The following is a 25,914-nucleotide window of genomic DNA, read 5'->3' as shown; positions in this document are numbered from 1 at the left end:
GACTCTGGGGTGGAGGTGAGAAGGAAAAACGAGAAAGAGATGGGAACTTCCCCAGCTTGATGAAGAACATCTACAAAACCCCGCAGCTGGCATCACACTTAACACCCAAAACTGGCAGGTCCCCCGCTTAGACTGAGGGAGGGCGATGGTGTTCCCTCTCAGCACTCTTTTCCACATCCCACTGGAAATGCTAAGTGCAGCCAGACAAGGAAAGGGAATAAGAGGTATACAGGCTGGGAAGGAAGAAATGGAAGTATCTTTCTTTGCAGACAATAGAGTTTTCTATGTAAAAAATGCCAAAGAATTGACAAAAAAAAGAAAAAAAAAAAACCTCTTGGAACCAGGAAGTGAGTACAGCAAGGCCACAAGATACAAATTAATACACAAAAGTTAAATAATTTATAATTATTGTGTATTACTTTCCTATAAACCAGCAATAAATCATTGAAATTTTAAATAAAAATGCCATTTATAATAGCATTAAAAAAGAAACAGAAATAAGTAGGTATAAATCAAACAAAATATGTAGATGATCTGTATGTAGAAAACTACAACATTTCTGAAAAGAATCGAAGAGCATCTAAAGGAATGGAGAGACATTCTGTGCTTATGGATTGGAAGATTCAGTGTGGTTAAGATATCAATTTTTCCTGGTTGGTGCTATAGATTCAATGCATTCCCAATCAAAATCCCAGCAAGCTAATCAGATATTGACAAACTGATTCTAAAGTTTATATGGAGAGGGGAAAGACATAGAATAGCCAACATATGAGAAATAAAAATAATGTTTTAAGGCCCCCAACTGACTGAACAGACCCCTTCTTGGCCAAGGGGACCCAAGAGAAACCTCGAAGGCTGAGTTCCCGGCCATGATGGGACAGGAGGCCAGACACGCCTTGTTATACCCTCTTCCTCACCAACTGCCTCTGGACATTGTTTCCTAATTGGTGAACAGAAACCAGCCCTTTTGAAAGACTTGCCAGACCCCTGATCCCTTTTTCTGGTTTCAATACAACAACCAACTAGCATCTCTTCCCAGTAAGAGACCATGGACCATGGACTGGTCTGGCCGTGTGTCCCCTGTGTCACCTCTTGACATACAGGGGCCTACATTTTCTTTCTTTCTTTTTTTTTTTTTTTTGAGATGGAGTTTCACTCTTAGTGCCTAGGCTGGAGTGCAACAGCGTGATCTTGGCTCACTGCAACCTCCGCCTCCTAAGTTCAAGTGATTCTCCTGCCTTAGCCTCCCAAGTAGCTGGGATTACAGGCATGCGCCACCACACTCGGCTAATTTTTGTATTTTTAGTAGAGATGGGGTTTCATCATGTTGGCCAGGCTGGTCTCAAACTCCTGACCTCAGGTGATCCACCCGCCTCAGCCTCCCAAAGTGCTGGGATTACAGGTGCGAGCCACCGCTCCTGGCTGGGGCCTACTATTAATGCACTGAAATGGAAGTCTCCGCCCCAAAGGGAACATGCATGTAGCAGGCATGTGTGCTTACTATGTGTGTGTGTGCTCCCCGCTTCACGAATATTCATAGCTCCTCCTAAAATGTTTAATATGTATATGTAGACAACCTGTTCAGTATAGATTCCTCTCCCACTTCCCACTGTTAAAGTGCCTTTTTCCAGTTTCTGCCAGAGGCTACGCTTCCCAGCCTGCGATGGCCAGGCTGCAGGCTGCAACCCTTTGTAAGAAATGAAGCTCTCCTCTCAAAGTCAAGAACCCTGTGATCCGTCAGCTGGCACACAATACTGAGGAACAAAGTTGGAGGACTCACATGACCTGACTTCCTGACTTCCTGTAAGGCTTCCATAGTCAGGATCAGGCGGGATTCACAAGACTGGTCGTATCGGTGCAGGAAACAGAGTCACAGAGAGCCCAGAGGAGACCCACACCAACAGCGCCAACTGGGCCAAAGGAGCAAAGGCCAGTGAGTGCAGACCGGGAGTCTTTCCAGCAGAAGGTGCTCCAACAAATGGATGCCCACATGCAGAAGCAGGCACACACAAAGAACCAGAAGGATGTGCTCACAGACCTCCTGCCTTCTACAGAGGTTCAGCCAAAAGGAATCCCAGACCTAAACGTAAAACACAAAACTGCAAAACAATTAGAAGAAAACATTGGAAAAAATCTGGGTGATCTTCGGTTAGGCTCTGAATTATTTAGATAAAACCCCAAAAGCATGATCCATAAAAGAGAAAATCAGTAAGATGGACTGTATAAAATTTAAAATGGTTTGCTCTCCAAAGGGAATTAAGGAAAGCCATAGACGTGGAGGAAAGTCTTTGCAAAATACACACTGAACAAAGGACTGGCATCCAAATATAGGAAGAATGCTTAAAATTCAGCAACAAGAAAACAAAGAGCTCATCTAAAAAGGAGGTAAAAAATCTAAACAAACCTCATCAAAGAAAATACACAGATAGCAGAAAGCACAGGAAAGATGCTCTGCACTGCACGTTATGAGGGAGCTGCAGCCTGAAGCCACGGTGAGAAGCCTCTGCACACCCACGGGAATGTGGGGCACCCACCTGACTGACGACATGGAGGCCTGGGAGCAGCAGGAGCCCCGTGCCTGCGTCCGGCAGGAGCGCCACATGGCAGAGCCGCCTGGGGGCAGCTCGGTGTTTCTCACAGAAGTCGCCACAGCCCCACACAGACCCCAGCATCACAGTCCTTGGCGGACCCAGCTGATGGGAAAACTCCCCAGAAACAGGGTCTAGGTGGTGAGGATCTAAAGAGGAGGAATCGGGGGGCTGGGCTGGGGAGGGGCTTGTTTAGGGGGCACTCCCTCATGCACAGAGAGTTCTGGAGGGGGTCAGGGACAGAGGGGTGAGTTAGAGGGCTGGGGTTGGGGCACAGTGGGAGGGAGTGGGGAGAGGTGAAGGGTCAGGTTGGGAGGGTTGGGAGAGGGGGTCACAGAGGCATGGTCAAGGGCTTGTGGAGGGAGGTGGGGTGGGGTCTGTCCAAACCTCACAGAAGGGCCCCCGCTAGCCACAACCCCCGTGGTGGGACGACTCTGCTCTCTGGCTGGACAGAACCTGCTAGAGCGGCCTGAGTGGCCACAGCAGTCACTGAGCAAACCTCAGACACCCAGGGAGCTGCAGCATGGGCACCCAGATGAGCACAGGCCAGCCCCTCCTGCCCACCCACTGCACTGGACAGACTGCTGGAGGTCTGGGGCCAAGGCTTGGAAGGAACGGGGAAGATGGTGTCCTGAGGGCCAAGGACAGGGAGGAAACAGCCCCTCCTAGAACCCTCAGCACCGGCCGACTCGACTGCTGAGTGACCTGGAGCAAGACCCTGTGCGTCTCAGAGCCTCACTTCCTGCCTCACAATGGGCAGGTGAGACCCATCCCAGGGAGCTGAGGGTGGGGTGGGGCAGAGAAAGCTGAGGTGCTGTATCTGGGGGCTTCGGCAGAGGGCAGGCCCCATCCCTGGCCCCTGAGCCCTGCCCCTCTTGTGCGGTGGCCAGGTCAGGGTTACACCAGCCTCCTCCTCCAAGCAGGCTCCCCTCCTCCCTCAGCTGTTGCCTGGAGACCAGGATGCCCCGTGTATCCACCCCCAGGAGGTGCCAAACAGGGTTCCCATCCTGCAGCCCACCCTGGTAGCACGGCCTTCCCCAGGGCCTCTCTCAGGGCCACCTGTGCCTTATGGGCTCCCAGCCCAGGAAAGCAAGGCCACAAGCCAATATTTGCCCAGGCAGGCACGCACCTGACCCCTCTGCCTGCTTTTCCACCCCAAAGTCTGTCTGCTGATCTCCCGAGCTGGGGGAGCCTGCGGGTGTTCCATATGAATCCTGGGCACTCAGCCCTCCTGGAGGCCAGCCCAGGTCTAAGAGGCATTGCTCTCCAAATCTGTCTCTCCCTCATGCACAGTTCCACCATTTGGGAGTCACTCCTTTAGCTAGATCACAGTGTCTCCAAAAGCTGTAAAGAAGTTTACACTTAAAGACACCAACACAGGGCAGGTGTGGGCCCTGATAAGAGGGACGGTCTGCCCAGGTGAGGCAGATAATGAAGCTCGGTAGCCAGGCTGGGTTCAACCCCTCTGAGTAGGCAACTTCCCGCCAACCTGCCCGGCTGAGGCAGCAGCTGAGTGGGCTCACTGGTGACATCCCCTGGAACCCAGGTCATTTCAGCCATGAGAAGTGGACACCCAGAGATGTACTGAGGTCCCCCGGCAATCACCCTGCAGACCCTGTCTGAAAGCCTGGACTTCAGCCCCTGGGTTTTGGGGAGACAAGGAGGGTCTTGAGGAAAAGGGGCACAGTGAGATTTCAGTGTGACTTAGATGGGGCTGGACAAGAGGGGCAAGACTGGAGGGGTGACCAATTAGGAGGGAATGCGGGAACGTGGGAGACAGGGGGCGGCCTGGACTTGGGCCGCCAGAGGGAATGAGGTCAGGGAGGACCCCAGGGGTGGTAAGATTTCAGGGGAGGGCAGGGGTGAGTGTGACCCCCACGTGTCTGGCCTGGCTGCCTGGGTGGCAGTCCTGACCCTGAGGACATAAGATAGACTTGGTCTTGTGGTGACTGGGGTGGGGAACATGGGGACTCCGAGTTCAGTTGGGATCTGCAGAGTTCAGGGCTTCTGCAGGGCACCCCCGGCCATGGCAAGGAGGCAGTGGGGTGGTTACCATGGAGATGGGAGGAGTGCATTGGGGTGGTGACGATGGTGACAGGGGAGGTAACCATGGTGGTGGGGGGAGTGCATTGTGGCGGTGACGATGGTGACGGGGGAGTGCAGTGGGGAGGTGACCATGCAGATGGGGGGAGTGCAGTGTGGAGGTGACCACAGTGACCGGAAGAGCAGTGAGGTGGTGACCATGGTGGCAGGTAGGAGTGCCACGGGGTTGGGTGAGAACACTTTGTTTGGAGGTCAGAGGGGTGGGAGGAGGGAGGTCCTAGGGAGGGAGAGTAGCTGAGGAGGCTCCAGGAGAGGGTAGGGGGCTGGGAGCAAGAGGCCAGGCAGGTCATGGCCATTGCGGCAGATCCTGAACCCGGGCCAGTGTGGAGAGGAAGCGGCCTCTCGTGCCTACAGAGGGGAATGGCTGGCACCCTGGACATGGCCAGCTTTGGTCCCCATTCCCCAGACCCTGGGACCCTGCAGCCCTCTCTGATGATTTAACCGCCTTCGCGAGGATGCCACTGGAGGCGACCTCCACAGCCCACTCGGGTCCCTCAGAGGCAAAGCCCGGTGGATCCCATCCCATTGCAGAGGGGGCTGGGGGGTTGGGTGGAGGGTACTCACTCCCAGCTGCTTGCCTTGGAGCCCTTGGAGCGTCCCCAGAGCCAGCCGCCCTCGTAGGCACACAGGCCCTTCCCCACCCAGGCGTGGCAGGTACTGCCCCGAGACAGCGCCTTCACCACCCTGCGGGACCCGGCCCGGGTCCTGGAGTCCGCCTTCCCCTGGTACAAGACGGCCTCGCCAGAGAGCCCAAGCCCGGAGCCTGCGCCACTTCCAGGGCCACACCCGCGCCTTCTATGACCCCCGACGGCCAGACAGCCACTATGGCCTCAACTTCATGGCCTTCGACCTGGGCTTCGACCACAACGCGTGTCGCCTGGCCCCGAGGGTGCGAACGGTGGCCACGCGCTTTGATCTGTGGCTGATTGCCCAGCACCTGGACGAGTCCCTGGGGCTGCTGCGCCGGGCTGTGCTGGGGCCTGGATGACCTGGTGGCCTTCCCCGTCCAGTGGCGCGCGGCCTTCGCCCAGGAGCCGCTGGAGCCGCGCGTGGAGCGCAGGGCGCGCGCCTGGAAGGCGCTGGACTTGGCGCTCTGTGCGCACTTGAACCGCACGCTGTGGGCGCGGCTGGGGGCCGGGGGGCTGCGGCCGGAGGTGGCCGCGCTGCGGGCACGGTAGGCGCGCACCTGCCTCCTGCATGGCGAGGCCTCAGGGCCGGGCGCGGAGCTTCACCCGCAGCTGGCGCCGCTGCAGCACGGCCTGGCGCCCATCCTGGGCTACCAGCTGCGGCCAGACCTGGACCAGGCCACCCGCCGCCATTGCCAGGACCTGCCCACCCCAGAGCTGCAGTTCGCCAGGCGCCTGTACCTGCGCCAGTTCCCGGAGCGGGTGTAGGATCCGGGACGCCTTTGGGGAGCAGGGCCCCAGGCCAGGCGGCATTGCGCGGCAGGCCCAGGCCCAGGCCCAAAGGAAAATGTGGGCCGTGTTCAGAGGCAGGCGGGGGTCTCTAGGGCTCTGGGGCAGAAGGGCGCTTCTCAGCCCCTGTTACATGGGACCCCACAAGGCGGGCGACAGTGGCCAGGAGCCACAGCTGAAACTGCTCTCTCCCGGCTCCCTTTTCTGCGCATCCTTCAGTAGTTACGGGAAACCTGTTTTTAGCAACTTGCTTTTCTTTTCATCTACTTGAAAGGCACGTAGGTCGCCCGTGGCAGATACACGATTCCGAGTCATTTTGGCAGTTTTTCATGTGGAGAAGGCTCTTTCTGCTGAGGCAACGTTCCGGAGCTGCTGGGAATGTCTCATCGCTGTGGCGACCTGGGAAGCTGCTCTGCTGAGCCACCCGGAGTCGCAGATTTTAGCATATCTAGGGCAGGTGAGCGGCTAGTCCCAAAAATGTTTGCGCTTCAGACAGATCACTTTTGTATAAGTTTGAGCGTGTTTTTGATGCGAATCTATCGTGGTTATGCTTCCTCTGACATTTCCTGTACTTGTGGAGCTGCTAGGAGAGACTGAAGGTGAATTCACGATTGCACACAACTTACAACATCTGTTTGTGAATTCGATCAGTGTATCTTCAACTGTAAGAAAAATTAATTTCAAAACTTCCGCATTAATACCTGGATATTCCAACATCCTATATGAAAATTGTGCTCGTTTCTGTCCAATGCAGTGGCCCTTGTTCAGGGTTTGTGGATTTTGTTGAGAATTTCGAGATTCTCAGAAAGAGATTATAAGCTGGAGTAATTCTAACAGCTTCTTGGTTACATTACTGGGATAAGGCTGTGTCTGCTCCTCTCATGCTCAGTTACTGATACAGTTACTGCCTGAGCACCGGGACCTCCACTCCTGGAAGGATCTGTGCAGAGGCTGCAGGCACTCGTGGGGAAACAGACACACCTCCGGCACCCAGGGGCCTGGTGCTCCCACCCAAGGAGGAGCCCCTCTCCTTCCTGGGGCCCCACCCCCTGCTGCTGCTTCTGCTGCCATGTGACACCCAGGCATGGCCCGGCCCCCACGCAGAACGTCTGTGAGGGGAGCTGGTTGGCCCCACCCCGTCAGCTCCCCTGTGTGCTCAGCAGCCCTTTGCCTGGCAGGGTCTGGCAGCCCCATTGGGGCCTCTGGATGCCACACAGGACTGGCTCTCAGGCCTGTCCCACGGGATTCCTGTCTCCACTCCACGGCCGGGAAGAGGAGCCTGGGGCTCCAGAAAGAGCCAGCTCTCTGCCTGGGTGGGAGGGGGCTTTATGGAGGGGAGGCGGGTGTGTGTGTGAAGGGGCAGCCGCGGGGAGGAGGGTGTGTGTGTGAAGGGGCAGCCTCCAGGAGGGGAGAGGATTCTTCTTTCTCTCCCTCCACCAAAGGCTCATCCAGGAAAACATGGCCTCACCGGCATCCCCAGGGAGAAGCCCACGCACCATGAGACAGGAATAATACAGGGTGGTTGGAGGGGAGTGGAAGTTCCAGGCAGCCCCTTCTCATCTCTAGCAAAAGGAAACCCTGCAGAAGCGAGGGGCTGACAGGACCCAAAACACTGGGTTGTGGCCGTGCTGGCTGAGACCGCCTGGACCCCACAGGGCTCTGGCTGTGCCCCGGTGTCTCCTGTGGCCTCACGATGTGCTCATTAGCATGCTCATCACACCCCCACCAGCGTGATGGCTCCAGAACACCCAGATTTGGTGTAAAGAATGGGCGGCCCCGCAGCTCTGAGACATCTCCACGTTTTCCAGGAATCCTGTGGCTATTCCTCCAGCCCCAGCGCCCCTGCCTGGGAGGGGACTCTAGAGGGCGCCACACTCCATTTCTCCAGTGGGAGCTTTGGGCTTCGCAGGAAATCTCTGGTCTTTCGCTATTTGCCAACTCACCCCTGAATTCCTTCGCGTGATGGTGTCAAGAGCCTGGACACTGGCCGGGGTGCAGGTCTCACTGGGGTTGGGGTGTCCCCTAGCCCCCCACATCGAGGACATCTCCCTGCTTTCTCCTCTCATCCTTCCCCTGTAGCAGAGCAGCTGGGCCCAGGGCTGCTGCCCACCAGAGGACGGGGTGCCGCCTGTGGCAGGAGCACCGGCCACCTCACTCACTCCCTCTGGGTGGGGCAGCAGGACCCATAGCAGAGGGCCCTTGTCTCCTTTGGGTGGAGGTTTCCAGACCGGCTCTGTTCTTTGGGAAGGAAATGGCTGGAGGTGCCATGCGTCCAGGTCCCAGTTCTGCCACCAAGGTCCCAGTGATTGACCTGGCTTTGGGCGACAAGCGGGCCATGGTCCTGAGGGTAGCGAACTCAGAGGCCTTGGGACTGGGTGCCCTGTGCCTAGTTCACAAGCCTACAGCCTCAGGCTCCAGCGCCAACCTCAGCATCCCAGCGGGTCTCAGGCGTCCCCGGCTGTGGGTTCCCTCCCGAGCATGTCCAGGGCTGCAGCATCATCTTTGCAGACTTGGGACCTGGCAGACTCCCTGGGCTCTTCCCTGTCATCCTGCCCTTTCCTCTCCTGCTTCTTCTGTAACAAGAGGCAGGAAGGAGCCCCCGGGAGATGGGGAGACTCAGACCAGCCTCACCGTGTTGCCGCACACCCCTGCCTGCCCGTCCAGAAGCCTCTCTCGGGCCCAGGGGGACACACAGGTCTTAGAAATGGTTTATTGACAAATGGCTTCTGGGGAGGGGGCCGGGATTCCCTCTTAGCTCCAGAGGGTTCCAGGGTCCAGCTATGAGCAGGGCCCTCGCACAGGGCTCACACAGAGCAAGGCCGCTCAGCGGGAATGCGGCCCCTCACCACTGCTGCGCCCAGGCTCCTGGACACTGGACCCCTTTGCAGGGGTCTGGGTGTCCCCCTAGGCCGGGGCCGGCTTCCCTCGGGTGCTCGGTACTTGTTCTTCTGGCTGTAGAACAGGTTCCTCTGGAAAAGGCGGGGAAGGCGGCCCTGGTGCAGCAGCACAGCCAGGACCATCCCTGCAAGAGAAGGCAGGTCCCAGGTGGGGCCGCGGGGCTCCTGGGCCCAAACACAGACAGGACACCCACTCCCAGGCCTGTGCCAGGACAGGGGAGCCAGGCAGCCTGGCCAGGAGCCCCAAGAACCCTGAGGCCCAGCCCCTGCCTGAGCCTGGTCTTCCCTCCCTGGTCGTGCCCCTCCCTCTGGGTGTGCCAGCCATGGGGACGGGGGCAAGCCGGTGGGGTTCCTTGTACTTCTGGACCACCGTCTGGGATGAGTGACTGGAATTCCTCTCTCCCCACATTGTCCTGAGCCACTCCCAGAACTTCTGTGGCCATTTTCTTCTGGGACCTGATGTGGTGTCCCAGGGTGGCTGTTTGCAGGGCTGTGGTCTGGCGTAGAGGTGGGGGATGTGAGTGGACAAGAAAGATGTGGGTGCCCCTGGGTGGGAGGCTGGGCCTGGCTGAATCCTCATGCGAACATTCTCCCAGAACTCCAGGAGCAGAGACTCCTAAATCCGTGCCTGCCTTCCAGGTCATTGGGAAGGGCAGGTGTTCCGGACGAAGGGGAGAGTGGATCCTCTTCAAGTTTAAGCTCAGTCCTCTAAGGATTTAACCCACAGTGTGTTAGCTCCACTGGGGCTGGCCTGAGTGGGACCTGCCTGTCACCACCTGCAGCTGCTGTGGCTCCTGACAGTGGCCCCTGTGCCTATAGCTTGCTGAGACCAGCTGTTGCCCCTCACTCCGCCCTCCAAGGCTCACACTGGTCCTATCTCTGCTCCCAGGAGGGCAGGCCCAGGGAGGTGGGATGACCTGCTCAGGGATGCAGCCAGCAGGTGCCGGTGGCCGCTCACACCCAGGGAGCCAGCCCCATGTCCACACCTGGCTATGGGGCTCTTGCCTGCAGCCTTGGAACTCCCCAGGGCTCAGGCTAACACTGAACTTTTGGATAAAAGAGGTTAATGGAAGGACACAAGCCTGTTTTTTGGGTTCCTGAAGCTGCTCTAAGATGACAGGAAAGGGATGCTGTCAGAGGTGTCAAGCATCCAGATGGATGAGACAGGAAGAGACACAGGAGCACAGCTGGGGCTGCCAAGCATGCAGCCGACCAAACACTGATGACATGGAGAGGCCGGATCCCCTGTCCGCAGGGACGAAAGCTGGGAAACAACCCCCTTCTTCCGCAGATGCCCCATGCTTTCAGAAGCTGGCGCCCGGGTCCCTGTGGGATGGGGTAGCCCTGGGACTCACCTAGGAGGAGGGACGGCGATTCTGCATGGGAAGCTCCAGAGCCCCAGACCCCAAAATACAGAAACAGCCAGCGCCTCCCTCCCTGGCCCTGGCAGGAGACAGATTCCTCTCTAGAGGGGGCATGTGGACTCAAATTCAATGACTGGTGTCCCTACACAAAGAAAGAGACAATGACACAGAGGAGGCAGCCAGGGGAACCGGCAGACATGGGAGTGGTGCGTCTCCAAGCCTGGGGACACCGGGGATGCCAGAGGCCCCCAGAGCCTGGAAGAGGCAGGAGGCTCCCCACCAGCAGCCTCCAAGGAGAGCTGACCCTGTCAATGCTGCCAGCTCAGGCTCCAGCCTCCAGAGCTGGCTGAGCATACAGCCCTGTCACATGAAGCCTCTTCGTGTGCGTCCTTTGCCTTGTAGCCCATGAAGCCACCACAGGCCACGGCTGGGGCCTGAGAAACTCAGGACGAAACTGATCTCCCACCTGGAACCCTGCCCAGGCCTCACAGACACTCAAGTGCAGGTCAGAACCAGGACACTGTATTTCAGACACAGGAGGTCTGAAGTGAACCTGCCAGGTCCCCGTTCTCAGGAAGCTAGTGTGAGACGGGCACCAGCAAAAAGAAGGAATCAACCAAAACAGGAGGCGATGAGGAAAGCAGGAAACAGAAATGCAACCAGGATCAGTGAAGGGCAGCTCCGTACCAGAGATGGACGCCTGCGGGTAACCCAGAGCTGCGGATCCTCGGGGGAGACACTGCCCACACAGAGCACTGATGTTGAATTAATGAAAGCACCCAGAAGCCTGGGCAGGAGAGAGTCCAGGACCTCGTCACCCGCAGGAAGCAAGGCCTGTGCAGGAGCGGAGAGGCCTCCTGTGCCACCACAGCTCACCTGGGCCGTGTTTCCACACCAGGGAACTAGAGGGGGCTCTGGAGCTGATCAGGAGGAGGAGGCCGACCCACCCGGGGTGAAGGATCCACAGGGGAGTGCGGGGAGGCAAGGAAAGAACGCGCACCCCCCACATCCCAGGAGACAGCCCAGGGTTGACACCTGAACTGAAGAGTCTCGGAGAAGCCCTGCAGGCCCAGTGTGTGGGGACAGAGAGGCCAACACTGAGCTGTTCCTAACAGAGGGCAGTGCTGCCTCGGGGACGAGGGGCAGGAGGGGGTTCCTGATCTACTTTATATGCTTCCTAGGACCCTGCACATGCCTGAGAGACTGTGACCACATCAGAACCATGGCGACAGATCACGATGACATCAGTGTCACCATTGCAGGGCCAGGGTGCCTGAGAGACCCCCAGCTCCTGTCTCTCCCCGCAAGGGGAGGCTGAGGCATTGCCCCTGAGACCTCCCCAGTATAGAGCCAGCAGAAGCTGAAAAAAGCTTCCAGAATTCCACAGGAACCCAGCTGCCCTTCTGGTACCTCAGTGAGGTGGAGCCAAGTGTCTGAGAGCAGGTGCCGGAGAAGGTGTGGGCTCCACCTGGGCCTCTGAAGCCAGGGGCCAGAATCGCCAGATCTAGGGCCAAGAAGGGGCTCCATGATCTCCCCATGCTGCTCCTCTGCTTGGATCCAGGATATAAGAAAGGAGGGGCACACAGTGTGGGGGAGCTGAGGGGTCCCCTGTGTGCATCAGCGAGTCCCGGGTCTGCCCCACCAGGAAGCAAAGGGGCCGGCTGCTCCACCCCCATGCTCACAGCCCTGTGAGTGCACGACGGCACCCTATATCATCTAAGTGGGGCTCTCTGTCTCCTGAGGCTTTAGGGACACCAGAATGAGCCCCCCTCGGGGAAGCCTGGCTCCGGGTGTGTGGAGATGCCACCTGGGACGGGAACCCCAGGTGCATGGAGCCTCACTGAAGACACTGTCCCCCGTGTGCCCAGCACCCCTTGCAAGGTTGCCCCCTCCCCAGCCTGTCCCCTCCTTACCTGGCTGCAGCTCGCTCGGCACCAGGACGGTGTCCACAGTGAGACATGCCGTCACAGCCCCTACCCCACACACCGTGCCCACTGCAGAGACCTCCCCGGGAGCACTGACCAGGCACCCTCACCTCCACCCTGCAGGACCCCACGTGCCAGGACGCTCTCTGGGCCCCAGCAGCCCTAGGGACCCCACCCCGCCCCTGCCCTTACCTGTCAGAGGGCCCAGCCAGTACACCTGCGCGTACTCCAGTAAGGTGTGTCCCGAGCAGGCAAAGGTCACAGAGGCGGCCAGGGCAGGGTTGAAGAAGGCGGACGTGAAGGGCCCAGCTGTGGGCAGAGCACAGACAGCCCTGGTCCCCAGCCCTGCCTGACGCCCCTCTCCAGGCCGGGACCTGACCCCCGCCACCGAATCCACAGCTGTGTGCAGGCCTGGGAGCTGCTCCTGGCTCCTGGAGCCCCACCTGGTCCCCCGCACTGATGGACACACAATGCAGAAGGGCTGGGTCAGCCAAGGTCTGGGTCAGGGGCAGCAGCTTGGGGGCCCCCCAGGGCCGTCGAACACCCTCCCGACATCTCACCTGGATCCCGTGCCCCGCCCATGCTACCCTCCAGCACCCCACCTTGGGGGACGTGGCCTTCAAGAAAGATGGACAGAGAGAGACGAAGACAAAGAGAGACAGATAAGGAGAGACAAAAAGAAACAGAGACAGGGAGACAGAGAGAGGAGAGACAGAGAGAGATCTCAGAAATGGGCAGCAGCAGAGGAGAGGAGAGGACACGGCTGTGTGATGCGAGACAAAGGAAGGCGGCCGCACCCAGGCCACTGTCCTGCAGCCCCAGGCCTGGGTGACCGCCCCAAATAACAGAATCCACCAATACCAGGGACCTGCCTCTGGGCAGGGAAGAGCAGGGAGTGGGCCTAGCAGAGGGCAGGGGCCACAGGGACATGGAGTCTGCGGCCGCCCATGTGTAAACCAGGACCCTGAGGACGGGCAACTCCGTCCCTGAGACCAGGTGCCCTGTGCCTTGTGGAGGCAGGACCCTTGATGAGAGCTCTCCGGTGCCACCCAGGACAGAGGCCCAGGCAATCTGCCACAGAGCTGTGTCCCTGCAGAGCTCCCTGCTCACCCATGCCTCAGTTTCCCCATCTGTACAGGGCTCTGGTGGCACCTTCCCATGGCCTTTGTGGTCCAGCTTCCATGGTGTCTGCCCAGTGCTGGGTCGTGGGCAGTGCCATGGACCTAAGTGCTGGTCCTGTCCTGATTAGGACCTCGGACCCCCGGAAGGATACCTGATACCATCCTCCCTGCAGCCCTTCCTGTGGTGCCTGGAGCACGAGCCGGCCTCCCCTGGCTCTCCCTGCAGCCCCAGCACTGTGGACACCTGTCCTGGGAACTTGCTGAGCAAAGGCTTTCGTGGTGGTGGAGCCAGCGCTTGGAAGGGAAAGCAGACATGGGAGGCTGGATCAGACGGAGGGTCTGCGTGGAGGGAGCTCACAAGGGGGTGACGGGACCATGAGAGCTGGGTCCCACGGTCTGCCCAGGTGCAGGCAGGGATGGCAGGATGCAGGTGTCAGTAGGAGGCCAGGGAGGCCGAGTGGGGCAGGTGGGACAGGACCTGTTGCTCTGGAAGGGGTGATAGAGGGTGCAGGGGCTCCCACACCAGACCAGGAAACTGGGCTGGGCCTTGAATCGTCTGCCTCGGCTGTCCCTGCTACCCCAGAGGCAGAACTTCCGGGAGGACCAAGAATAGCTGGGACTGGGGAGAGGTGCAGTGGGCAGGATGGCCCTGGCAGGGGACAGGCTCCTCCACAGCACCCCATGTCCAGCGCAGGCCCTCGTCTACCCACCAGGTCCCAGGAAATCGCTGCCCCTTCTTGTGGGTTTGTTGGCCACCTGGGCCAGCAGCCCCCCATCCTGGGTGTGAACAGGCCTGACCGTGCATGGTGGCCACACAGGTGGAGGGTCCTGAGGGGCCCAGGGGAAGGGGAAGCAGTGCTCACCCGTGTAGGCCGTGACGGTGACCAGCAGAGCCACAGCCGGCACCCTGTGGGTGGGAGGACTGTGCCGCAGATGCAGGAGGGTCAGATGGAAACAAAAGGCGCAGGCGGCCTCCACAAGTGCCCCGTGGGGCACGGATGTGTGCAGGGCCGAGCTGCAGCTCTGGGCCATGAGGCTCTGCAGCAGGTGCAGGTCGCTGAGCTCCCAGGCCCAGCAGAGGTGTGTCAGGGTGCAGGCGGCCTGCATGCCCAGCCCCTGTGCCGCCAGCTTCAGCAGTGTGCCAGGCAGAGACTCCTCGGCCATGAGGAACTCCTGCAGGGACACGGTGGGGTTGGCCGAGGCCCCGTCCAAGGTGACCCCGTGCGCCAGGAAGAGCAGGAAGAGCAGGGTGTGCAGCAGGTCAGGCCCAAAGCCCCCAGCCCAGGGCCCGAGCTCGACCAGCGTCCTCATCTCCAGGCAGCAGGCCCCGAGCTGCACGGCGCCCACCGCCTCCCGGGCGAAGCCTTCATAGGCGCCCACTGGGAGCAGGGCCTTGGAGGCCCGCCTGACCCCCTCGCAGAGGGCGAAGGTGGTAAAGAAGAAGGAGAGGGACACATTAAGACCTGCCATCGGCCTGCGCCCTGCTGAGGAGCTGTGCCTGAAGGACACCTGAGGGAACAGGGCAGGAGCTGGCCGGTTCCCACAACCCAGAGGTCTCAGGAGTGTGGGAGAGGGCACCTGGGCCTCTGGGAACACCACAGCTGCAGCCCCAGCTCCCGCCCCACCAGCTGTCACCCACGTGCACCGCCAAGATGGCCACAGGGACCCTGCTCCACAGCTTGGCATCATCCCGTCATGTGACACACCCGGACCCACTGGCCATGCTCGGCCAGCCCTGGGCGCTGGAGACTGGCCCAGCCCTTCAGAGCCTCCATCCAAGCTCCACTACTCCCACCTGTGCTCTTGGGTCCCGGACCCCAATACCTGCTCCCTGCACCTGGCCCCTCTTGAGTCAGGGTCTCCCAGATCCCTGCACCCCCTCCAGGTCCCTGCCTGAACAAGGGCCCCCATTTCTGCCTCCCTGCATGGATGCTGTGTCCCCATCTCAGTGAGGGCCCCATGCTTTTTGCACCTGCACTGTGTGCCCACTGGGGTGAGACCACCACTGAACCTGCATTGTGTCTCTGCCCGGGAGGGCCCCTCATGGCCCCTGTGCCTGTTCTGTGACCCAGCCTAGGTGAAGCTCCCTCCTGCCTGCACCTGTAGATGTCTTCCCTTGAGTGAGCGACCCTGCTCCCTGCACCTGGTTGTGTCCCCACCTAGACCAGGCCCCCTGCACGTGGGCTGCGTCCCTGCCTATGGGAGGGTCCTCTCATTCCTGGCTCCCTGCACCTCCACTGTGTCCCCACCTCAGCAGGGACCCCCAAGCTTGTTGACCTGCCTGGGGTCCAGTCTGGGTGAGACCCTCCTTCACCTGCTCTGTGTCCCCTCTGGTCAAGAGTTGGCAGCAGTCCCTGCCCCAGCCCCACATTCCCTGCCCTGTACTGCCCTCACCTGCCCTCAGGAGAACTCAGGACCACCCCTCACATCAACGTCCCTCCCACGTTCCCGCCCCGAAAGCGCTTTCCAGAGATGAAAACCGAAAGTGCCATCGCCATTCGCTTGAATTTCCTGCAGAGGGGCCAGCTGCCCATAGCTGCATGGAGAAGGCGCTGAGCCTGGGTGTCTGCAGGGGGAGAGCTGGGGCTGGGACCATCCAGAGCTCCAGACCCGGAGGGGATGGGGCATGAGCCATGCGGGCCCCACGATGGGCCGTCTGTCACCCTGCAGCATGGCTCCTGTCCACTGGGTCTGCACCCAAGCACTGGGACACCAGCCATGGCCATACGGGGTACAGAACGTGGGACCTGCTGGGTGTCCCCCCCGCAGCACTTTGCTTCTCCCCCAGGACCGACTCTAGTGCCTGAGGGTCTTCCCCCAACCTGGCCTGCAGCTCCCCTTTCTCTGAGACTTAGATTTCCTTTTATTTTTGGGAACCCACTTGGGTCCCACCTGGCGTTCCCCTGGCACAGTTGGGGAGACTGAGACCAGGAGGGAAGGGACATGTTTGAGGGCACAGCGGGGGCAGCAGCTCACAAAACAAGGGGCGATTTTATTTCAGTTTTGACCTTTCCAGTTCTGGGATTCAGAATTTCCTCCAGGTAGGGAAGGTGTCTGGTCGCCTCCAAGGAGGAGGGGAGGCCCCAGGCTCTGTGACTCCAAGAGGAAGGCCGCCTGTCCCCCTCCCCAACCCGTCCACTGACCTCTCCCCAGGAGGCAGAGAAACCCCGGTTCCAGTAGGGCTGTGGGTGCCTTCAGCTGCCTGTCTCCTGTGCAAGTGCCCTGCCTTCTCAGAGGAGCAGAGGAACCTTCTGGAAGCCATAGAAGCCTGGCCTCTGCACAGGGAAAAGCCAGGTCTTCCCTCGTGGGATCCTGTGGAGAATGAGCTCAGATAGATTCCTCATATTCTAATCCGACACCACTGGAGACCTTGAATCCTCCTTCCACAGAGGGAACCCCCTTGTCCAGTGTCACGGATACTGGGCCCCAGAGTCTCCCTGCATCTGCATTGACCCTCCAGGGAGCTCACAGCAGGGAGGGTCCACGTGGCCCACCTCTACCCCACGCACAGGCAAACCTGAGAAGGAACGTTTCATCACCATTCACAGCCCTTGCTTCTTTCTAGAGAAATAAAACAAACTTGTACCAGAATATGAAAACAACGTGAAACACGCAAAAGTTACGTGTGAGCCCATGCACTGTGACAGGTGTCAGCAGTGTGAGTCTCGCCAGCGTCAGGAGCTGCAACGTCTTCATCACCCCCGAGTCCTCTGGTCCTCCCTGCCCTTCCCCAGCGGGAGGGTCCACTCTTGTGGGTTCTGTGATTCTAGCTTCCCACTTTCTCTCAGGAGCCTGCAGAGGACCCAGACCATGAGCTACACGTGGGTTGGACCTGCCTGTTTTGTGGGAGGGCCCTGTCCCTGAAGGTCCATGTCCCTTGAACATGTTTGAGAGTTTTCTTCCTTTTCATTGCTGACTTGAACCCATGTCATGAAGAGCCACAGCTTGGCCGTTTTTCTGATGATGCACATGTGGGTGGATTTTAGTTCTTACTACTATGAATAAAGCTGCTATTAGCATTTTGGTCTATTCTTTCTGTAAACGCAGACTTTTATGTCTTTTAGGTAAATTCCTAAAATGCCCTGGGTGAGCTATGTCCACTGAATAAATCCCAGATCTATAAATTTGGTAAGAAAACTTTATTTCCAATAAAGGGGTAGGGCCTTCAGAGTGGCCGTCCTGACACCCTGGGCACCTCAGCCTCTGGCAGAGCCCAGGCTGGGCACCTGGAAGGAGGGGGTTGGGGCAGGAGCTTCATGCTGAACAGGTTGGCTAAGCACACATGCTCCACGGGTTGCTGGAGGAGCCATGAACATTCAGGAAGGGGTCCTCACTCATGCATACTGAACAAACATGCATGTGACACGCGTCCCAAGTTCCCCTGGGGGTGGACATGTGACATCTGAATGTGTTCCTATGAGGCCCTTGCCTGGAAAGGTGAAGCAGCAACACCAAGACGCTCAGTGCACGGCACCTGGAAACCAGCCAGAACCAGTCCCTGCTGGGTGGTCCCTGGTCAGAATTGCAGAAATCAGCCTCTTGGCCAATCAAACTTAGGGCTGGTGGCACAGAAGAGTGGGGCTGTGTGTCAGCGTCTGGAGGGGGTGAGCTGCACCTGAGTGAGTGTGTGGCTTTCCTAGAGGCCAGTGCTGGTTTAGCTGCTAGAGAAAAAGAACCCTCCTGGCCAGCAGCCGCTGGTTTCTGCTTTTCAGTGTCCTGTGCGTGACTCCACCCCTGCCAGGCAGGGCCTCAGGTCTTGTTGATCATTTGCTGTCTTATCGCCACAAGGAACCTGTTTTCTCAGTCACCTCTTTACGTTCGCCTTCGTGCTGGTGAGTGTGGTGTCCCAACCACAGACGGAGGGGCTGTCACGCGGCGGGTCCCACCTCCCACTCTGTCATGGCGGGATTTTTGTCATGTTTTTCAAATTTCTCTGGAATCCCCTTGGCCAAGAGGGGTCTGTTCAGCTTGTTGGTGTGGGAGCTCAGGATTTCGTTTTTAGTTTTCATATGGCAGGTGAGTGAAAACGTTCTAAGGGACTATCCAAACCTTTCCCGAAGTGGTTGTAGTATTTTAACTCTCACCAGTCGTGTGTGACAGTTTTGGTGTCTTTAAAAGTCGGTGGTGTCGAGATTTAACAACTATCTCTTCTGCTGATTGTGCGGTTCTATCTCTTCGTGGCTTAAACTTGCATTTCCCTCATGACAAAAATGTGTTAAACAATTAGTCATGAACCGTCTGTCCGTTCCAATCTCTTCTGTTCATTTTTAAAGTGGGGCTGTGTATCTTTTTATTGATTTGTGATAATTCTTTCTATATTCTGGATACAAGATTTTTGTGTGGGATTTGTTTTGCAGTATCTCCCCACTTTCTTTGTAGTGTCTTTTGATAACTAGAGTATTTTCCTTCGGATAAAGCCAAATTGATTATTTTTAAATGTACATCTCACTGCTTTTTCCTCCCTGCTCAGGAAGTGTTTGTGCGTTCCCAGGTCACAGCAACATTCCTCCGTGTTTGCTCCCAGAAGTTTCATGATGTCCCTTTGAAGTGAAACCAGTGACACCCATCCAGATAGCCGGGCTTCTCTCACAATGTAAAGGTGCGGTTTTGTGTGTTTCCACCTGGATGTCCAATTGCTCCAGACGCCACACCCAGCCCCTGGCTCCACCTTCTGGGTACAAGATGGCTCTGCTGCCAGGGTTCCACCCCAGGCCCTGCCTCCCCTTAGCGATGGGCAGTCAGAGTGGAAACCCCCACTCCCGTTTTGGGAAAGTCCCCAAATGTCTCTCCTGGACAGTGTTTCCCTCTGAGAAATGCAACAAAGCCCACGGAGGTGAGGCTGGCTGTGACGCTGCCCCTGCTGCCCAGACTGTGGGGCCGGGGTGGGGGTGGGCCACACGGGTCTGGAGTGTAGCCGCTGGAGCCAGCTGGATGGAGGCTTGACTGTGGGAGGCAACTGGCCATCCCTGGCACTGGGAGGGCAACAGACAGAGGTGGTGGGGGTGGTGGGGTGCCCAAGGCCATGCTTTGGGGACCACAGCCCGTTTCCCAGCCCCTGGGACGCTGCCCCCACTACCTGAGTTGCCCTCCTGGCCCTGGGCATGGGGCCAGGACTGGAGGCAGAAAGCAAGGGGTGGGCTCTGTGTAGGGTGGTACAGGCCTCTCTCAGCCATCACAGCCTGCCCAGAACCCCCTCAGCCTGGGCCAAGAGCCCGCCTGGCCTATGTCACAACTTGGAGGCCCCACACACAGCCGCCCAGCCCAGGGCGCCCCAGCCCACAGCTCCGGAAGGGAGCAGCCAGAACCACCCCTCTTCCCCCAGAATCCCTGCCTGGAGCCCCCACAGCCCCCTCCCACGGGCTCCGCAGAAGGACTGACCTTCCTGAGCCCCTGGTGCCTGCCTGAGTAGAAGGTAAGAGCACCCATGCCTTGAAGGGTGTTAGGGCCCAGGGCCAACCTGAGACCCAGTTACCATCAAACAGGGCACTGTCAGGGCTCCCTCGGTGGTCCTGAGTCAGGGTCCAGCCTCCCCGCCATGGCCAGGTCGTGTGCAAGCCCCCGGAACTTGCCCTGCAGGGGACCCTGGTCAGCCCTGAGCTGGCCTCTGAGGGCCCCATGGGAGCCACTCACGTCATCTGACCCTGTGAGAACAGCCAGGGGTGGTCAGGATGAGGCTATGCAATCTCATGTCCCCAGAGCCCAGCCACGGCCCAGTCAGCAGGGGCGGCGGGAGCTTCTCCCATCCTGGGCGGAGGGAGGGTGGGGCAGTTCACAGGGACCCAAAGCCAAGGCCAAGCCCTTGTAAGGATTTGGGATGGTGGCCGGGCTGGTGGGGGCACCTTCTGAGCTCCTCCCTACGGGACCTGCAGCCTTTTCTTCCCGGGGACACAGCTCCCGGGCGCAGCATTCGTGCTGGACTAGAGATCCTGAACCTGTCCCACAACTGGCCATGGCCCCATTTTTAGGAAAACAAAATAAACCCGTAGTGAAGGGCATCGTGAGATCTGTACAGCGCAGCCCTGGCCTTTCGGGGAGGCTCCCGGTGCGAGGGATTTGAGGGCTGGAGAAAGTACACGTGGTCATGGCCTCCAGGGGCCTGGGCCAGGCAGGGGTCTCAGCCGGTGCCCCAGACCCCTCACGCCTGCTGATGCTGACAGCCGGGGACCCCAGGGACACACTTGCAGGGACACAGCGAAGACTCCACAGTGAGGGAGGCAGGCGTGCGGGGAAGGCTGGGTGGTTCCAGGAGGGGTCTCCCGCTTCAGAACCCAGCTCTGGGCTCCTAATTCTGACAGGTCCTGTGAACAGACGCTCTCAGGAAGATTTCAAAGCTAGATGCCAATTCTGATTTCCCTTCCACCCTGAAGCCTGAAAGCTCAGCACGCCACGGAGCAAACTGACACCTGAAGGGCCAGGGGCAGCACTGCTCCCGGTTCAGAGGACACAGTGGCTTCCCGGCCGCCTGCAGGGCATCCAGGTGGGTGGGGAGGACCAGGACTCTCTCTGCCTCCCATCGTGGGAGGCTCTCTACGCGAGACATCTCTCAGGGGTCGCTATTCCAGGTCAGACCCACACAGGGAGCCGGTTCCAGCCAGGGGCCCAGAACACCAGGTCCCCCTTCCCTTCCCTCCAGAAGCCTGGTTCCAAGGGCCACAGAGAGGGGTCAGAGGGCGGAGTCTGAGCGACGGGGGGTCCAGGCCCACACAGGCAGGAAAGTAACCCAGGAAGGGACAGCAGGGACTTTATGGCCAGGAGCAAACAGGAGGCACCAACACAGGTGATGGCAGCCCCCAGGACCCTGGGCTTTAGGAGTAGGGCTTTTTGTCTGGCGTCCGGCCCGGGTCAGGAAAGGAGGGACCATCATGTGCTTCTGAGTTGGCCTGAGTCCAGCTGGCACCTGTCAGCCTGCCCCCTGCTACAGAGGCACCATGAGAAGATGGGCAGGAAAGGCAGCCAGGGAGCTCTGGGCAGCGGAATGCCAGGTGGAGGCTCAGACCCCAGCCCAGCTCCCCCTCCCTCAACCTCCCTGAACTACAGAGGGCTCAGCGATGCCCTCACTGCTGGTGACCCTGAGCACTGGGCTGCATTGGTCCCCAGTGGCAGTGGGACCTGCTCTCCATGGGGTGCTCAGGAAATGGACACCTGAGGCCACCTCAGTGTGTCTCTGGGGCAGGAGAGCTTGCATCGGCAGCATTGAGACAGGCTCACTGGGGGATGTCCCAGGGAAGGAAGGACCCCCCAAGCCCCCAGGGGTAAGTGTTTCTCCTTTGAATGTGTGTCCAGAGTCATGGGCAGCAGTGATGTGCACCTGTTTAACCGCAAGTTCTCAACAAATTCTGTGTCTATACAGTAGGCCTCCCTTATCCACAGTTTCGATTTTTGTGGTTTCAATGACTGAGGTCAACTTCAGTCCAAAAATATTTAGAGAAAAACTCCAGAAGTAATCAATTCATACGTTTTAAATTGCAAGCCATCCTGAGTAGCTTGATGAAATCTGTGCATCTCTGTCCACCCCGCCTGGGTTTGCACCCTCCCTTTGTCCGGCATATTCGTGCTGCGGACACTCCCCGCACCCGAGTCACTTAGGAGCCCTCTCAGTTGTCACACCCACCGTCGAGCTGTCGCAGTGCTTGTGTTCAAGGAACCCTTCTTTTACTTAATAATGGCCCCAAAGCACAAGAGTAGTGATGCTGGCAATTCAGATACACCAAAGAAAAGCTATAAATGCTTCCTTCAAGTGAAAATGTGAAAGCTCTCAATAAGGAGAGGAAAGTAATCCTATGCTGAGATAAAGATTAAAGTAAGAATGAAACTTCTATCTGGGAAGCTGTGAACACTATATTATTATTATAATGGTTCTGTTTTATTATTGTTGTCAATCTCTTGCTGTATCCAATTTATAAATTAAAATTGAGCATAGGTATGTATGTATAGGGAAAACATAGTGTCTACAGGGTTCGGTACTGTCCGCAGTTTCAGGCATCCACTGTGGGTCTCGGAGCGCGCCCCCTGCAGGTCGGCGGGGGCTCCTGCATTGATAGGTTGTGCCATAGTCAACCTTCCATTTCCCTGGGTTCCCCGTCCTTGGAGTCAACCAGCCTCCGAGACAAAATATTCAGGAAAAAAAGCTAACGATACAACAATAAATAATAGAAGTAAAAAACAACACAGTGTACCAACCACGTATGTAGCATTTACATTGTATTGGGCATGATAAGTAATCCAGGGGCGATTTAAAGCACAAAGGGCGTGCTTAGGTTATATGCAGATGCAACACCATTTCATAGGAGGGACTTGAGCATCTCTGGGTTTTGGTGTCCTCAGGGGGTCCTGGAACAAGTGTCCTGTGGATCTGAGGGATGACTATGAACAGCGTGTAGCACACAAGTTACAGAAAATAACAATACGTGCAACACCCTTACGCTAAATTCCACGTGGCCATCGACTCTCTCAGGATGCTTCAGTTGGTGTTTGCCAAACTCTTGTGCCCTCGGCCAACCTGTGGTTTCGAGTGACCCATGTCCTGACAAAATCAGATGGCCACTGGGAAACTCAGTCACAGGCTGCCTGAGAGAGGCGTCGCTGGCTTCACTGGCCAGTGTAGTCTCCGGTTGCCATTTTCTTTGACATTAACCGTGTGTGTCAGGACAGCACTCACTCGCCAATGATGGTGTCACCTGAGCAACTCCTCTTTCAAATACGGGAAGGATATTTCCTCCATATTTTGTGCCACTGACCATGAAAAGGCTACAGACCTGGCGTGTGTTCACCTTCATTCTGTTTTAGGACACAGCGTCCATCCCCTCCTGAAGTCACAATCCACACAGAGACAATCTACGGAGCAGGAGGTCACGCCCTGGTCTGCAGCACCTGTGGGTTTCCAGCTGCCCCGGGGCCTCACCTGTGCCACCGGAGTGGGGAGAGGTGGGCAGTGCCGCCCGCAGCATTTCCACCATACGGAGGCAACAGACGTAAGCGACCCCCAAAAATAGTTGTAAAAAATCACTAGGAAGTCTTGAGTTTAGGTAATTTTTACCTTAATATGATTTATTTAAGTGCAGATTTCTGTAATTTGTTCACAGTGGCTGTGTTTAATGACAGGCCTTCCACATCCTTGAACGTTTAGCAGTGGACCCCTTGAGTGGGTGGGACAGGGAAGACCCTCTGCTTCCTAGAGAGGGCGAGGAGCGGATTTACTGTCTTTCATTCACTCTTGCACAGGGGTTTGCTCCTGGGGTGCCTACAGGTGAGCAGCTGTGGAGTGGAGCTGCCCCACGCTGGGCCACTGTGGCCACCCACATGCAGGCCCAGGTCAGTCAGATGCTCCAGCCCCCCAGGGGAAAGCTCTTGGGCTCACTTTTGGGCCACAGCTGTGAACAGGATAAGCTGTTCTGGAGGCCAGAGTAGGGTGGAAGCAGCCACGAGCATGGCACCCATGAGGGGCGACGCTCAGGACAGTGGCCCCAGACCCTGGGGTCTGCCTTCAGCATGTGGAAGGCCCCTCCACTGTCAACCCGGTTGGAGCCATGCAGGACATGGGGCTCCGTGCCTTCCTGAGTGCCCACCTGAACTTGGAGTGGGTTGGATGGTAGCGTCAGTGCTCCTCTGTCCGGGTGCAGGGTTCTGCCCGGTCCCAGTGTGTCTCTGGGCAGGGTCGTCAGGGCCACTCTGTGCCCTGGAGTTCAGAACCCTCTGAGGCTGGCCTGTCCCTCCTCATGGTCCAGCCCTCGCCCTGACCTGTTTTCCTGGCCTGAAGAGACCTTCCTGTCCTCATGTCCACTCTCTGTCTGCAGTTGCTTGGAGAAGGTAGGCTCCATCCTCATGTGAACAGCGGACAGTGTGTGAGGGGAGAGCCCTGGGGACCCCACCCTGCTCTGCCCAGCCTCCCCACCAAACACCCTTTGTTCCGCCTCTGGCTCTGCTGGGCTGGAGCTCCCTGAATGGGAGTCTGGCCTGGGGCTGGCCCTAGACAGCTTTAGGATAGAAGGCCTTCCGCCCTGGGGGCTGCAAGGGTCTCCGAAGGCAACCTCCAGGCTGGCAGGGTAGTGGGTGCTGGGGACAGACCTGGGGAAGTGGCTAGGGCTGGAGGTGAGCCAGTGGTGGGGGCCAGGAAGCAAGGTTAGGCTCGGGCTGGAGACGCAGGTGGCAGCTGCTTCACCAAGGCAGGATGCTGTGGGGGAAGAGGGTGATCATTATTCCTGAGGAAACAACCACTAGATTTAGAAAATCTCCACCGGGAGGGAAGCCCTAAGCTCTGTACTTTGTATAAATAAACGGTGTTTGTGAAATCCAAGGTATTATATAACATCTTCTACGCAGGAATAATTCCTGCATTTTATGGTGAGGGGTTCAGTGACTTTTGAGAGGTCACACAGTGGTCACCAGCAGCACGACCTGGGCTGAGGGGACCTGGACCCCCTCAGTGCCTGGCCCAGACTCCCCTATCTGAGTGTGGGCTGCTCAGAGCCCTGAGCTGAGCTGAAGGGGTGGCCTGCCCCTCCGCACCTGTGGGTGTTTCTGGTTGGGTGGGACGAGAGACTGAGGAAAGAAAGAAGACACACAGACAAAGTATAGAGAAACCACAGTGGGCCCAGAGGACCGGCCCTCAGCACACCAAGGACCTGCATCTGCACCGGCCCCTGAGTTCCCTCAGTTTTTATTGATTATTATTTTCATTATTTCAGCAAAAAAGAATGTAGTAGGAGGGCAGGGTGATAATAAGGAGAAGGTCAGCAAAACACATGTGAGCAAAAGAATCTATGGCATAATGAAGTTCAAGGGAAGGTACCATGCCTGGATGTGCATGCAGGCCAGATTTATGTTTCTCTCCACCCAAACATCTCAGCGGAGTAAAGAATAACAAGGCAGCATTGCTGCCACCATGTCTCACCTCCCACCATAGGGCGGTTTTTCTCCTATCTCAGAATTGAACAAATGTACAATCGGGTTTTATACAGAGACATTCAGTTCCCAGGGGCAGGCAGGAGACAGTGGCCTTCCTCCATCTCAACTGCAAGAGGCTTTCCTCTTTTACTAATCCACCTCAGCACAGACCCTTTACGGGTGTTGGGCTGGGGGACGGTCAGGTCTTTCTCATCCCACGAGGCCATATTTCAGACTATCACATGGGGAGAAACCTTGGACAATACGCCGCTTTCCAGGGCAGAGGTCCCTGCGGCTTTCCGCAGTGCATTGTGCCCCTGGTTTATTGAGACTAGAGAATGGCGATGACTTTTACCAAGTATACTGCCTGTAAACAGTTTGTTAACAAGGCACGTCCTGCACAGCCCTGGATCCCTTAAACCTTGATTCCATACAACACAGGTTATTGCGAGCTCCAGGTTGGGTGGAAGTGGCTGAGGCAAAGCTACAAGTTAACAACATCTCAGCGAAGCAATTGTTTAAAGTACAGGGCTTTTTCCAAATGGAGTCTCTTATGTCTTTCCTTTCTACGTAGACACAGTAACAGTCTGATCTCTCTTTCTTTTCCCCACATGCCAG

At 57.6% G+C, this 25,914-nt stretch overlaps 2 protein-coding genes across 2 annotated transcripts in view; one reads left to right on the top strand and one right to left on the bottom strand.

Moving 5' to 3' along the window:
* Positions 1–8,929: 8,929 nt before the first annotated feature.
* Positions 8,930–14,883, bottom strand: LOC100605625 (aquaporin-12B-like). Its single transcript, XM_004092063.3, is given in 4 exon segments — positions 8,930–9,033; positions 9,036–9,128; positions 12,485–12,601; positions 14,277–14,883. Coding segments are annotated over 4 exon segments (921 nt in total).
* Positions 14,884–19,143: 4,260 nt separating this feature from the next.
* The window catches only part of LOC115832305, a 37,620-nt gene continuing 30,849 nt past the window's right edge, over positions 19,144–25,914 (top strand). The window contains exon 1 of the mRNA XM_030802320.1: positions 19,144–19,246. Coding sequence (XP_030658180.1) covers positions 19,144–19,246 — 103 coding nt within the window. The remainder of the gene's footprint in view (positions 19,247–25,914) is intronic.

The sequence above is a fragment of the Nomascus leucogenys genome, chromosome 22a, assembly GCF_006542625.1.
Source record: "Nomascus leucogenys isolate Asia chromosome 22a, Asia_NLE_v1, whole genome shotgun sequence".
Classification (NCBI taxonomy): Eukaryota; Metazoa; Chordata; class Mammalia; order Primates; family Hylobatidae; genus Nomascus; species Nomascus leucogenys.
Note: the sequence above shows the minus strand (reverse complement) of the source record. Positions and strands in the feature narration are given on the sequence as shown.